Raw genomic sequence first — 16,279 nt, forward strand, 5'->3', positions numbered from 1 at the left:
TTCTTTCTCTTAAAAAATCATTGGTGGTCAATGATCATTTTTAAAATGATGATAAATAAATAAAACATCTGGAATCTGGAACAGGATCAGAAAGAAAGAGATCTATTGAGAGTAAGAAGTATAACCTCAGGTCATCAACTATCTTATCCTTTGATGGGTATTTTCTTTTCTTTCAAAAGCCATAGAGGAATGTCACTGCAACCTATGTTTTCCATAGAACACATTAAGTTACAGGGATAATATACACAGAATGCTTTCAAGGAAATAAGTAAATGCAGTAGATAAAGTAAAGAGAAAGAACACTACAATAAGGAAGGGAAGATACAGTGAATGTGATTTGATTCCAAATCAAGGTTAGTCAAGGGCTCTATGGAATATCTTGGTCCTTCACTAAAATATTTGGCTTTGAGACAGAGTAAAAAGTATAAAGAAGTATCTTCCACGGTTGATAAATCATATGAGTATATGGAATCAATTTTGATAGTGCCAGGAACCATCATTTACAGTATATGACACAAAAACAAAAGCTCTTACATACTTCAGTCAAAAAAGAGACACACACAAAAACATACAGTTAATAGAAACAAACCCAGTGTTCAATATGTAGGTTGGCCATATGATTAGCAAAGTCTTTATAATCCACAAGCCTAGGAATTCACATCATTGGAAAAATGTGATACACAAAGATTCATAAAGGTGTTGTCAAATCTCAGACTTGAAAACACTATTTGATTACGAGATGTTTGATGTTCTGAAGAGAGATTCTTATGATGAAGTACTTGAGTTGTTTATGCAACCCTAAATTTACCGAATGACTATGTATGTAAGAGTTAGACTATAAAGAAAGCCGAGCACCAAAGAATTGATGATTTTGAACTGTGGTGTTGGAGAAGACTCTTGAGAGTCCCTTGGACTGCAAGGAGATCCAACCAGTCCATCCTAAAGGAGATCAGTCCTGGGTGTTCATTGGAAGGACTGATGCTAAAGCTGAAACTCCAATACTTTGGCCACCTGATGCAAAGAGCTGACTCACTGGAAAAGACCGTGATGCTGGGGAAGATTGAGGGCAGGAGGCAAAGGGGACGACAGAGGATGAGATGGTTGGATGGCATCACCGACTTGATGGACATGGGTTTGGGTAGACTCTGGGAGTTGGTGATGGACAGAGAGGCCTGGCGTGCTGAGGTTCATGGGGTCGCAAAGAGTTGGACACGACTGAGCGACAGACCCGAATTGAACTGCACTTCTGTTCAGAAAATGCCTCCTGATTTCTTGCATTTTTAAGCAAAATGCTCAGGTATGCCTCAGAAGTATTAAAAAATAAAAATCTGTGGATCAGGCAGGATAGTGAATCCAACCTTTTACTGAAAAGCAGTCTTTTATTTTTCTAATGATGTGATTATATGAAATGAAAGGAGATGAGGAAAAAGAGGCTGAGACCATAATTTACTGGTTTGGACTTAAACCTTCACAAGAGATGTATGAAATATTTCTGAGCTCATTGGGACAAGGAGTTTCAAGCAGAATTCATTTCCTAAAAGGTGCACTCTGCGATCCCATGAGGGGCCCACAGACCATGGTAAAGTTGGGCTCTTGAGGTATCTAAGAGGCTTTGGGTCCTGCCATTGAGTGTGAAACAGAAGAGAGAAAGGAGGGATTATGCCAGATGGCTAAAAGAAAAAAAATGTGAAAGTCACTCAGTTGTGTCCAATTCTATGTGACCTCATGGACTGTAGTCTACTCCTCTGTCCATGGAATTTTCCAGGCGGAATACTGGAGTGGGTAGTCATTCCCTTCTCCAGGGGATCTTCCCGACACAGGGACTGAACTCGGATCTCCTGCATTGCAGGTGGATTCTTTACCATCTGAGCCATCAGAAAAGTCAGATGGTGGCCGCTGCTGCCACTAAGTCACTTCAGTCGTGTCCGACCCTATGTGATCCCATAGACGGCAGCCCACGAGGCTCCCCCGTCCCTGGGATTCTCCAGGCAAGAACACTGGAGTGGGTTGCCATTTCCTTTTCCAATGCATGAAAATGAAAAGTGAAAGTGAAGTCGCTCAGTCGTGTCTGACTCTTAGCGATCCCATGGACTGCAGCCTACCAGGCTCCTCCGTCCATGGGAGTTTCCAGACAAGAATACTGGAGTGGGTTGCTAGTGCCTTCTCCAAGTCAGATGGTGGGGTAAAAGGCAAATGGTTTTCTGACTACAGTAAATCATTCTTTTGAGACTCCTGAAGAAAACTCAGGGGAAGAACAGGACTGTGATCTAAGCAACTCAAGCGTGTGGGAACTAGCATCTTTGTGATTTGAGTATAAAACACAAGAAGTTGACACCAGGCTGGAGCGATCTGGAAATATGAGTTACACACAGAAAAACTGAGGACAGGAGAGATGATCAGGAAACTAATAGATGAAGAAAGCATGAAACCTACAGATGCCATTCAAAGAACCTCCTGCTCAAATCACTTCTATAAATTTTTTAAAATAGGTAGAAGGCTTAATTAAACTAAGTTTCTTACCTCATCCAGAACTTCCAGGGTTGCTAAATCATCTACATCCTTGAGACTGGAAATTAAAGGTTTGCTGAAGTTACTTTTCTTAGTGTAAAGACGTTCATGTCTGAGGAACAATGAAAAGGAAAACCTTTCTGATTTGAGAATTTATTACTGATCACACTAAAGTCAAATTTAGATACTACGAGACTAAAAAACCTCCATAAAGCTTATTTACTTAATTTTGACAGTAACAACTTATCAGAAAACAGCCTCATGTATATCATGTTTTCTCCTCTCCACTGGGAAAATGCAACACGACAAACTTACTCCATGGATGATCAGAGGAGTTCATTATTTCCATCAAGAGCTATCCTATATATTTTTATTTATTTATTGGCTGCATTGTACAGCATGTGGGCTCTTAGTTCCTTGACCAGGGATCAAACCTGAGCCTCCTGCATTGGGAGCACAGTCTTAACAGCTTCCACTGGAAGCACTGTCTTAACGGCTGGACATCCAGGTAAGTCCCTATCCTACATGTAATATTCTTTAACGTTTCCTCTAAATTCCAATGTGTGATTTAATCTGTCACAAAATGATGAGTTCGGGAGATTTGCATTCATTAGATTTCCAGTTTTGTCTGAGGTAGTGTTAGGTCACTGGTGGTCAAGAAACGATAATTTGAAAAATTATTGCGCAGCAGAATTTAAGGGAAATACAAAATACAAAAGCCATACTGTGGACTTTCAAAAGGTAAAATGCATATATATAGAAGATTGAGTTCAGGTACAAGGAAGTCTATTTTCAAAGTGAAACATTTCAGCAATTCTGATAACGGCATAAAGATCTGGATTTGACATGAGGTCTAGAGACGTTGCTGAGGTAAACACACGGATTTCTTTTGATTTTTCTAGCCAAGAAAGCATCAGCCACTTATTTAGAGTGGAACTATGTTTTCAGTATTTTTGGACAGATTGTTAAGCATTTGAATATGCTTAACAGTAAAAGGGGAAGGAATAGGTAGATTATGAAGGATAATAAGAGTCATACCATTTCTTCACCAAACTATAATGGTTTCTCAGAGAATTAGAGCTTCTCTCATAGTTCAGTTGGTAAAGAATATGCCTGCAATGCAGGGACCTGGGTTCAATTCCTGAGTCAGGAAGATCCCCTGGAGAAGGAAGTGGCAACCCACTCCAGTATTCTTGCCTGGAGATTCCCATGGACAGAGGAGCCTGGCAGGCCACTGTCCACAGGGTTGCAAGAGTCAGATAGGACTTAGCAACTAAACCACCACCACCACCAGAGAATTAAGCCGTTATTGATAATGGTCCCCCTTCTATCTATGGCCAGATGCCCATTCTGTGCACTAGATTCCATCTCTCACTCACTCAAAGTCATCACTGTCAATGGGGCCTCTTTTACTCTTCTTCTTCTTGTTGTTTAGTCACTAAATCGTGTCCAACTCTTTCATGACCCCATGGACTGTAGCCCGCCAGGCTCCTCTGTCCATGGAATTTTCCAGGCAGGAATATTGGAGTGGGTTGCCATTTCTTTCTCCAGGGGAATCGTCCGTAGGATAACTTAAAAATTCCTTGGTATTGAATTCATGGACCTTCAGAGGCTTGTTGCAACCTTTCCAGCACTCTTCATGACTATATATAATATTCCCTAAGATGCCCCATATTTTCAAGATCCTGTGCTTTGCTCATTTTGTTTCCTCTGCCTGGAATGAATTTCCTTCCATGTCTGGCAAAATTCTATTTATCATGCAAAGTCAGGCTCAAATATCACCCTTGTTGTGAAGCTGTTGTAGGATTTTCCAGTGAAAACACATCACTGAGAAGAATTAGGTTTATTCCCCTTCTCACCAGACTGGGAGAAACTTGTGGGCAGAAACCAAGAATTACATCAAGAATATGAAAGTGTAAACATACATTTGGTGACTTGAGTTGCAATGTTGAGCCCATCAAACCAGCGGGTGTGCAAATGATAGTATCACTTAGTGACTAGTCCTGCATCCTTCCCTGTTGATTCACATCCCAATTCTGAGAAGTCGCTGAACAGTAAAGTCAGCTTAGGCACCAAAACTTATCTGACTTACCACCTTTCTCACCTCTTGCCCCAATGCACACAATATTCACAGACTTTGATATGGTGATTCAGTTTTAATAGAAACTTTTCCCTGAGAGTGGGGAGGCTGGCAGGCTATCTGATGGGGAAAGGGGGGAAAGGGATGCCTGAGACCTGGACTCAGGGATAGGCCCTGCAGCTGAAACAGAGGGAAAGACAGTGGTCCAGGGTGAGGCAAAACTCCAGGCACCACAGGAAGCCAATGGAATATTTTAATCAAAAGGCAGAGTATGGAAACAATAGGGTGGAGCAGCATGTTTTCGTAAAGAAAAAAAAATCATTTAACTATACTTCAGAAATAAACTTTATCACTAGGTTTAAAAAAAAGCTAAGAAAAGTTAAAATTCCAAGAGTCAATGTAATGTAGGGTCATCTATTCTAAGAACTTATTATATGATAAATGTGGCATTTCAAATTAGTAGAGAAAGAAAAAAATTCAAGAAATTATGCTGGAACAGCTGGTTAAAATTTTTGGAATCATGTATTTACTTTAAGCAAAAATTAATTCCAGATAAATTTAAACTTACAGATTTTAAATGTCATCATAAAAGTTCTAGGAGAAGATGCAAAAGAATAGTTGTAAGGATGGAATTTGTAAGTATGAAAAGACAAAAAAAGAGAATTAAAAATGGAAGAGATTTGACAAGATAATTTTAACAAGTATAATAAAAACACAAATTTAAAAATTGGGGAAAAGATTTGAAATATGTAGAATGGACAAAGAATTAAAAAATCTAATATATCAAGAACTCTTAAAACTCAAAGAACAAACACTGAATATGAGATACCATGAGATATTAGAAGAGCGATCTTGTACTGAACACACACATTTTAGGCTTATTTACTTTAATTTAGGGAAATAAATTTATCATTATCACTTTCTAAAAAGATATTATCACCAAAAAATGTTGGAAGCTAATAACCTTACCTAGTCCAGTAATATTAAAATAACTGAATAAGGGACTTCCAGGTGGCCCAGTGGTTAAGACTTTGCCTTTCAATGCAGGGGCTATGGGTTTGATCCCTGGTTGGGGAGCTAAGGGACTTCCCAGGTGGCTCAGTAGGTAAAGAGTCATGCAATGCAGGAGACACCGGTTTGATTCCTGGGTCAAGAAGATCCCCTGGAGGAGGGCATGGCCACCCACTCCGGTATTCTTGCCTGATGAATTCCATGGACAGAGGAGCCTGGCAGGCTATAGTCCATAGGATCACAAACAGTTTGACACAACTAAAGTGACTGAGCATGCACACACGGGAAGCTAAGATCCCACATAACTTGTGGCCAAAAAACCAAAATATAAAATGGAAGCAATACTGTAACAAATTCAATAAAGACTTCTAAGAAATGGTCCACAACAGAAAATGTTTTTAAAATTTTAAAAACACAAATAGCTGAATCACAAAATCTTTGCGCCTTCCGGGTCTGGAATTCTCTGCCAAATGAAATCGGTGAATTGACAGGCATACTATGGAGCATATGGCTGACCACTTCATTCTGAAGAGAAAATACAAAGCCATTTTCATGACTTTGAAAACCTAGGTTTTTACCGTTTGTAAAGACTTCATAGGGGTAGCTGAAAGATGGTTTGGCCCTATTCTAGAGCATAACTCCTTTATTTATATTTTTTCCAGTTGAAGGGTAGAGGAGCCAAGGTACAGGAGGCATGGCCAAGCCAGAAAGCCAGGAAGGAACAGAGACTCACTGATAAGCTGTTCACTGAACTGAATTCTGAGGTGGTTATATAATCACAACTTATTTGTGAAGTTATGTAAATCCCTTCCTTTGTTTACACCATAGTATTAATGATACCAATGTTACAGTCAAGAGGCTGGGCTCTAGAATCTGAATGCTCAGATCAAATAACAAAAGACGGTGAGGATAAACAAAACGGATTATGTCTTATGAAACTTTCATTTCGAATGGGCACATGGAAATGCTTTATATATAATTGCTATTATTATTTCAACTGTGGCCCTACCACTTATTGGCCATGTGGCACTGGGCAAGGAACTTACTCTGCTTTTTCAGAAATAAAATGGAAATAATAATGACTTATTTCATACAGATATTAGAAGATTAAATGATAGAATACATGTAAAGTGATTCATACAGTGCCTGCTTTGGTTAATAAATTTTAATTATTTTATTTTTCCATTTGTGGTCATAGTCTGAGCCCTCACTGTCTTTATGTTTAATATTATATTTCCTTTATTTTATATTTAATATTTACTTCTAAGTTACATTGAATTATAACTTTTAATTTAAGTTATATTTAATTTCTATTTCTACTTGTTTTGTATTTAGTTGTCTTCACACTTTTTGTCCCAGAGGTGACCCTCTACCCTCTCCAAACATGAATGGTAAAAACACAATACTAAAATCAGCATGAACTGAGTAGAGAGTGAGAAAACGTGGCCCCAGGCCTTGCTCATGGAGGATTCATGAACATCAATGCTTCTGAAGGACTCCATCGCATTAACGATTAAATCCTATGTCTATTCTGATGGTAGTATCTCACAGGAATTATGCATTATGTCAGCAAACAACTCTTCCTTTGTTTCTGTCCCTGGGTCACTGTAGTGCTCAGACTTCAACAGTAACAGGTGCTGGAGGAAGGTGGTGAAAAGGCACATGTCGGTGTCTGCATACTCCAGCATATTCCACCCCCCCCCCAACTAACCCCATCCCCCACTGCTTGGAGGTTCGGCACTGCTTAACTACAGAAGCCTCCTGGCCACTAGGACTGCCTATTTATACTTCTCCCATGTCTGTATATCTGCACCACCAGTGACCGCTGGACACAGCCATCACTGTGGACTGCTCCAGAAAGCACAGTCAGCACTGCTGTCACTCACGTGGTTGGGCCTTAAACATAATAGAGGCAATAGGGCCAAAAAAATGGCAGTTTATAGCTGTGACAACAAAGTAGCACAAGTGAAGGACTCACACTCATACTTTCTCAAGTGACATGATTAGTTGAATCAACAATATTATCTTAATATTTTAAAAGTTACATAATGGACCACATCATGGGGTGTAAAACTGAGAAAAGACACTAAATTATGTTCAGTCCAATTCTCTTTTTTAGTATTTCTTAAAAATTATTTTATTATTCTTATTTTTTTATTTTTATTTTTTGGCCATACCTCGCTGCATGTGGGATCCTAGCTCCCCCACCAGGGATCAAACTCACATTACCTGTGTGGGAAGCACCTAGTTTTAACCACTGGACCACCTAGGAAATCGCCCCTTCAATTTTAAGAATTGTGAAAAGGGAGGTCAGCAAGGGATCAGTATGAGATCTCCATGCCTGCTCTGATTTGTCAGACTTTCCCCCACACCAAACACCCATACATACACACAAAATATGGTAGAGCCTTAAACTGTACATTTCAACATCTACTACTGCATTCATTCAACAAAATATTTAAATTTTTGGAGCATCTATTATGTTTCAGGCACTGTTCAGAGCTGGAATAAAGCTATGATGACAGATAAAATCTGTCCTCATATGGAACGCACATTTTAAACACCTAAAATAGTAGCTGGAACAGAGTAAGTACTCAATATCTGTGCAGGATGAATAAATGAATGATAATTATTTGTCAAAGGAAATTGTCTAATCTTCATCGTTACCCTGTCTTTCAAGATACTTCTACACTTTTTACATTTTCCTTTTGCCTTCATTTTATAGAATTATTTGCATTCTTGTTACTTTATTAAAGATTTAATTTCTTTAAGACTTGGAGAAGGCAAAGTCAGCATCCTTCCCATAAGATTTTTGTCCTCTTGCGAAAAGAGCATTCTTCCAATAAGATTTTTGTCTTCTTGTGAAAAGTACAGCTTGTTAACCAGATTATATTTCTCATTTACTCTGTATGACTGGGGAGACATAGCTTCAAACTACAAATATTTCCTTTCTATGTTGTCAAAAGGTCAGAAATACCCTCAGGGGTGGTTAGTATAGCTTCACTTGTATTTCAGTTCTACACACTGAAAAAAAGAAACAACTCTTGCTGCTGCATGTTAAATTTTTATCCTTACTATTCAGTTGTATTATTGTAATGCCACAGCTTTATTTGCTTTTACTTTGGTTAAATATTCTCTTGTAAATATCAAGCTCTATCTTCTAAGGTGATTCAGGAGCCACTGGGATAATACAGAAATCCTTTGTTAAACAAAAATCTAATCAATGCTTTTGTTTTAGTGTCCTTAGACATCTTTAAACTCCACTAACAAAGTCACAACTAGTAACACCCATGGGCATACAGGTTCTCACCGGTGTGCCCTGTAAGACTAGTTTTTATCAATCTTCAGTTTGACCCTTTTGGCCAATTGTGGAGTTTTGAAATGATGCTGAGAAAGTACACCCCAGCTGGACGAGCCAGAAGAGCAGATCAGCTTTGGTGATGATTGGAGTGACAGATGGCATCAGTACCCAGCTCCAAGACCCTTTTGATGGCCCTGTTCATTCACACAGCCCTTCCTATTTTGTACATAATTATCTGGAGGCCGAAGAAAAATGTTCCCACTGAGAAACTGTGTCTGTTTCTGCTGTGAATGTGACTCCTCTACCATTATTTTAGAGCGACCTGGTTTTAGATGTTGACATGAAACTGACATCTGTGTTTGCCAACAATGTTTGGTGATTCCCCCATCTGCCTAGAGTTCCTGACAGCTTTCTTCTCCTCACGCTTAGCTTACAGACAACCAAGAGCAAAGATGGTTTCTGTAAGTAGGATCTTGTTGTAAAGATGGGGTAGCACAATTCCTTCAATGTGTAGAGTTAAGTAGCTGTAGGACAAACATCAGTACAGCAAAGTGATCTGGTTCCAACAAACACAGGGACTTCCCTGGTGCTCTAGAGGCTAAGACTCCATGCCCCCAATGCAGGAGACCTGGGTTCAATCCCTTGTTGGGGAACTAGGTTCTACATGCTGCAACCAAGAGTTTAAGTGCCGAAACTAAGATCTGGCACAGCCAGATAAATATTAATAAATAAATACTTGAAAAAAACAAGAACAAACACAGCTGACGAGTTGCATGCAGTCTGACTTTCCAAGGAATGATAGCATGAAGGGTCAGGGAGAGTGTACGATTATCTCTATCACATTCATTTTCACAAGCATGTAAAATATTCTTAGCTTTTTAATAAGAACTGAAAAATACCAAAAAAGGTATAAGAAAATAAATCACCTGTAACTGCATCCCCAAGAGATAACCACTGGTGACATTCTGATATCGCCTTTCATTCTTTTCCACACGCTCATAATTCTTAAACAACTCGACAGGATCTCATCTTGGTGTCCTCTTACCCTCACAGCCTGCTCTCTGGTGCCAAGGATGCCTGTCCCTGCTCTGGGCAAAGGCCAGCTGTTTCGCTGGTACACCTGCTTTCTCCAGGATCACTGCTGTGATGCTCTCGTCTCTTCGGTGGCATCAACCTCTCCCTCTATCAGTGAACAAAGTGCTCTAGTAGCTCTTATCTTAAAAAAAAATCTCTCCTCTGACCCTCAGTGCCTTCCAGCTACTGCCCTGTCTCTCCCCTTTTACAGCTGAGCTTCTTAAAGAGTAGTTCACATTCAGTATCTCTTCCCCACCTCATTCCTCTCCTTAACGAGAATTCTCTTAACTGGGGCTGCCCTCCACCCCACTCTGCTCAGAGGATCTGGTTGAGGTCACTTTAGAACCTGTGTGTCAAACTCATTATTACTCCAGTTTTTAAAATTTTCAGCACTCTTTGGCAGAACTAACTGTTCCCTCCTTGAAACACTGGGTTTATGTGGTTCTCAACCAACCACATTCTCCTGCTCTTCCTCCCTAAAGGGCCACAATCCCTCAATTACCTTTTCTGGCTCCTCTCCCCCCGCTAAATTTCTAAATCCTCACATCCAGTGATCTCATTTATATCACAGCACTAAATACCTTTATAAGCAAATGACAATGATTATCTTCAACATGGGCTTCTCCCCTAAAGCCCAGACTCCTATATCCACTCCTTACTGTATAACTCCACTTTAATGTTTAATTGGCATATCAAATTTAACTTGTCCCAAACAGAAACGATGACCAACCTCTACAGGATTTTACTAAATACAGGAGAGCTGCATTTTCATCCATGGACAGGGAACAACACCCACATTTTAGGCTGGACTGTCCAGGTAATATATTTAAATTTTACATATTTGTATTTTGTAAGTATATATAAAATATATACTTATACAGTTAATAGACACATACTGTTTTTGAGGGGATCTTGTAGTACAGTCAAATCTATAGAAGAAACAATCATGAAGTCATAGTATTCTATTGCAATTTCTATTCCCAAGACTGGAATCGCCATAGTTAGCTATTTATCTTCCTTTCTTTCCTTCTTTTTGACAAAACACTGGGGATTGTGATGTCAGATCTTTCACTTAAAAAAAAAACAACCCAGCTGTATTTATATAAATGTATAAAAATCTAACTTCAAAGTGAATCATAATCTTCCAAAACTAAAAATTCTGTTAAATACAGCACTTTTTTTGGCAGAGATTACAAAACTAAACGGGGAAGCAAACAAGATTAGGACAGCTGAGCAGCCAGAGATAAAGCTTCACGTGCCTGGCAGGAAGGGATGAGAGGCATGTCATTCTGAATTCTACTTAAAGGCTGAAATCTTCTGCTCTAAACCTTAACTACTATCTTTAAAATATATATATTTCTCTCCTCTTTCCCAGCAAAAAGATGGTTAACAGTTTTCACTACTTTAAAGTACAAATTTTCCAGGGAGTTACTCTCAATATACTTATTACTAAGGCCTCTAATATGAGAGCAAAAATACATTTGCAGTGCAGTGCAAGTCGTTCAGTCATGTCCGACTCTTTGTGACCCCATGGACTATACAGTCCATGGAATCCTCCAGGCCAGAATACTGGAGTGGGTAGCCTTTCCCTTCTCCAGGGGATCTTCCCAACTCAGGGATCGAGCCCAGGTCTCCCACATTACAGTCGGATTCTTTACCAGCTGAGCCACAAGGGAAGCTATACATATTTAGAGGACTATAAATGTGAAGGCACTCGGGGAAAATGGTTGTCCTGCCCTCCACTCAATTCTTTCACCTCTCTTTGCTGCAAAAAAATTAGGAGTGCCTATATTCAGTGTCCTTCCTCTATGAGGCACTGCAGAATTCAGCAGGAAATAATCCCATGCAAATGTGTCTTTACTTTATAGCAATAATCCCCAAAAAGGATGTAGTCAAACCCTAGGCTATTGCTAATCTGAAACAAAAGACACAGGGAGGCAATACTGCAGTATTTCTTGCAACCTTCATAAGTAGGTCAAGCCTCTTGATAATCCCTTAGGGTTTTGGGTTTTTTTTTCCTCTCTAAATTGTTTTTAAAAAAAAAAAAAGACTAATGCCTTTAAGGGAAAGGCCAAAAGATACACATTCAGAATTTTGGGGGAATTTTTTTTTTAAATTGTGTTATATTTTGCTCTAATTAAGTGCATACATTTGTTGTATTCATAGCATTTTTATGTCATGAAATTAAATATGATCACTTTAAGGAGCCTCTTTAGATAAAATAATTATAAAACTATAGAAAATAAATGTACAAATATTTTAAGAACAAGTAAGAATTTGAGTCAAATTAAAACAGCTAAAAATGGATAATGCCATAATTAAAATAATTAATGACTTCTAGAACATCAGTGGAAACATGAACATTACAGGAATTTGGGAATCTGAGATAAGCTTTCAGAATTTGTAAAGTGGCCCTAACATCTAATAAAATTTAGGTTTCCCTCTAATGAACCAGCATATTGCAACACTAAATGCTAATGTAAAACAATCTTTCATTGAATGATGTTAGAAAGAATAAGGAAATGACCAATAAATCTGCCCACATGAACTTCAGAGAAACATCACAGGTTTCCAATCTCATACAGATGTGCTGAAAGCATTTTAATGTGAAAGTCCTCAGGAGGACAAAATTTTTCAAACTAAATTAGGACCAAAATAATAAACAATGAACCAGGGTCAGCTTTTTACTCTATCCAATTCTTTATTTGTGTTAACGTTACATATACATAGCTAGCATGACAGATGGGACTCTATTTTGTGTTGCAAAACAAGTGTATTCAGAATCTTCTCAGGCTCTTCATCCACAATCTACATGGTGCAACTCCAGGGGGCACCATTCATGGCATGTCTCTGTGCTTGGGCATGAGAGCATTCAGGTGAAATATGAAATGAACAGTGTCTCCTGGCACAGTGTGGGCTGTCCCACACCACTTATGGGTACAGCTCAGTCATGTCCAACTCTTTGCAATCTCATGGGCTACAGCCTGCCAGGCTCCTCTGTCCATGAAATTCTCCAAGCAAGAATACTGGAGTGGGTAGCTATTCCCTTCTCCAGGGGATCTTCCTGACCCAGGGATCAAACTCAGGCCTCCTGTATTGCAGGCATAATTCTTTATCATCTGAGCCACCAGAGAAGCTCTTACAGGTACAGCAAAGTGTCATAATGAAAGTGAAAAAGTGTAAAAGGGGTCAAATTTTTCTTGCTCTTTGACTGCACATGCTAGTATAGGACTGTTATGGCCTTAGAGAGTCCCCATAAATATGTCTCAGAATTGCTCACGGACAAGTTGGCTTCAGCCAGACACACCTGTGACTCAGCTCCTGCTCAGCTGGGTGTCAATACTTGATACTCTTTTAGTCACTTTGATAACCCCTGCTGCTCCCTCAGCACATGAAGTCCTTTCTAGCCAGGTTGGGCATTGCTCAGTGCTTTCAGCAAGGCTAGGCTCAAAAATATCATAGGACTACTTCTTCTATCTTTTATTATATTAACCAAGGAAGGCACAGAAAATGCCAGGTTCAAGGGTAAACAACACAGAACCCCACTCTTAATGCAAGAATTGCCCGAAAAATTGTGACCGTATCTAATCCATCATACCCCATCCTACTTTACTAAGAAGAGACAGTTAGTTCAAGTTAAGATCATAGAGCAATCAATCTCTTTCCTTGCATGCTCAGTCGATCAGTCATGTCCAACTCTTTGTCACCCTATGGACTGTAGCCCACCAGGCTCTTCTATCCACAGGATTTCCCCAGCAAGAATACTGGAGTGGGTTGCCATTTCCTCCTCAGGTGATCTTCCTGACCCAGGAATCAAAACCACATTTCCTGCACCTCCTGCACTGCAGATGGATTTTTTACCACCAAGCCACCAGGGAAACTCATTCCCTTCCCTTAAGACTTGCTAAATAACAAAAAGAATGGCAAGCAGAGAGAAGTTTCCTTTATGAGAAACAGAAATGGCCACAGTCCCAAACCACAGTCTATAAAGCACAACTACCAAATCCTGTGAACTCTGGGTTGAAATGAGAAAAGCTAAGAACCAACATGTAATTCTTTAGCACTCAATCAATATCTATAGAGACTTTAAAACACACACACACACACACATCCTGATAGGTCTACCCAATGAGCCTTGCTTGGAGCTATCAGTTCCCAGAGCATGGTTGGGCCATGCCAGAAATGTGAAAGTCTTGATAAGACCAGATCAACATGCCAAAGAGCAAAAGGGTGAGGAGCTGCAGAAGACCAGGGAACAGTGATCTATCACATATTTGTCCAACAGAGGGGTGGCCAGTGGCCAGGAGGAGGCAAGACAAAGGGGAAAGAGGCAGTTGCTATACGATGATATAAAAAGATGGTCATGATGGGTTTGTGTCGTGGGCCATAGAGAATACAATAGTGCTACCTGGGCCCATTCCAACTAATGGCCCTGTACTCTGACCTCTTCAAGGTTCAAAATTGAGGGGGGATGTGTCAAGAGAGAGAAAATACAGATGTGGTGAGAGGATGTTCAAGAGAAACAACCTAATTCAAACTAAAGACTTGCCAACTCACCCGTCCATGATGCCCACTTTTTTTTTTTGGCTAGAACACAGCTGTTCCCAGTCCCACTTGAGGTGAGATTCATCACCACATATTTTTAATTTTTAAAAAAGGAGGAGGAAGAGTGATAAGCAAGACAGAAGAAGAGTATATGCCATATGAAAGAATCATGGGGAAAGTTCAGAAAAAAAGTTCTCCATTCCTCATAGACATTTCTCAGATGATATCTAATTAAAAGAGAAAAATCTTTAAGAGGAGGCACAAAGCTTTAGTGAAGAGATAAGTAGGCAACAGAAAAACTGAGTCAGCTCAATTTAGAAAAAAAATGGAGGAAAATCAGGAAAGAAAAGCAACAAAATGCAGAATATACATGACTGAGATCACAAATGTGATAACTATGTGGTCTGAGCACACAAAACACAAGAAGAGAACAAAGACCCAATTGGCTTTCACGAGCCAGAGGTGTGGGCTCCCACACACCACAGGGTATAGGCAAAATTGATATGGAAAGACTGACAAGAAGACACAGCTGGGCAAAATTATAAAAACCTTATGGGCACTCTGCAGAAGCAGCCAATCAGGAGCAAAGGGAGGAATGCCACTGCCTTGGTTCTTTCAACAGCAATACACATTGCCTAAGAGATGGTGGAACATGTATATAATACTTCCAAGAAAAGAAACACTAACCTAAGTATATTTTACCTAGCTAAACTAGGCTTCAAGTTCAAGAGGCAAGAAGCTAGGGTTTGAGGCTTTCTAAAAATTACCATGAGATGATGCAATTTATCTACCTAAGAGAATAATGAAAGAACTTAGGAAAGGAGAAGATCACTTCAGTCACTCAGTTGTGTCCAACTCTTTGTGACCTCATGGACTGCAGCACACCAGGCTTCCCTGTCCATCACCAACTCCTGTTTGAGCTTGCTCAAACTCATGTCCATTGAGTCGGTGATGCCATCCAACCATCTCATCCTCTGGCCTCCCCTTCTCCCCCTGCCTTCAGTCTTTCCCAGCATCAAGGTCTTTTCCAATGAATCAATTCTTTGCATCAGGTGGCCAAAATATTGGAGCTTCAGCATCAGTCCTTCCAATGAATATTCAGGACTGATTTCCTGAATATAGCAAAATTTAGGATGGAGTGATTGGATCTCCTTGCAGTCCAAGGGACTCTCAAGAGTCTTCTCCAATACCACAGTTCAAAAGCATCAATTCTTCAGCACTGAACTTTCTTTATGGTCCAACTCTCATATCCATACATGACTACTAGAAAAACCATAGCTTTGACTAGATGGACCTTTGTCAGCAAAGTAATGTCCCTGCATTTAAACATGCTGTCTAGGTTTGTCATAGCTTTTCTTCCAAGGAGCAAGCATCTTTTAATTTTATGGCTGCAGTCACCATCTGCAGTGATTTTGGAGCCCAAGAAAATAAAGTCTGTCATTGTTTCCATAGTCTCCCCATCTATTTGCCATGAAGTGATGGGACCAGATGCCATGATGTTAATTTTTTTGAATGCTGAGTTGTAAAATAGAAAAGCTTGTGAGCAACTGCCTATTTCTATTTATTTGAATTTATTTATTATTCCTTAGGAACAAAAATGCTCATAATGGTCTTACAGGGAGTGCTGATTCAATCATCTATTCCTTATAAAGTTCCTGGAGACCATGTTTAAAAGCTATTCAGCCCTTATTTAGGAGATTTTCCAGAAGGGGAAGTGGTGAAGAAAGGCAAGAAGATATCTCAGGTGGGGAAGGAGAAGT

At 39.6% G+C, this 16,279-nt stretch overlaps 1 protein-coding gene across 1 annotated transcript in view; it reads right to left on the reverse strand.

Moving 5' to 3' along the window:
- MYO3A (myosin IIIA) overlaps window positions 1–16,279 on the reverse strand; it is a 177,660-nt gene that overhangs the window by 94,586 nt on the left and 66,795 nt on the right. The window contains exon 10 of the mRNA XM_055428556.2: window positions 2,521–2,620. Within this exon, the coding sequence (XP_055284531.2) occupies window positions 2,521–2,620 (100 nt within the window). The remainder of the gene's footprint in view (window positions 1–2,520; window positions 2,621–16,279) is intronic.

The sequence above is a fragment of the Moschus berezovskii genome, chromosome 15, assembly GCF_049115385.1.
Source record: "Moschus berezovskii isolate FMDL1 chromosome 15, NW_MosBer_1.0, whole genome shotgun sequence".
Lineage (NCBI taxonomy): Eukaryota > Metazoa > Chordata > Mammalia > Artiodactyla > Moschidae > Moschus > Moschus berezovskii.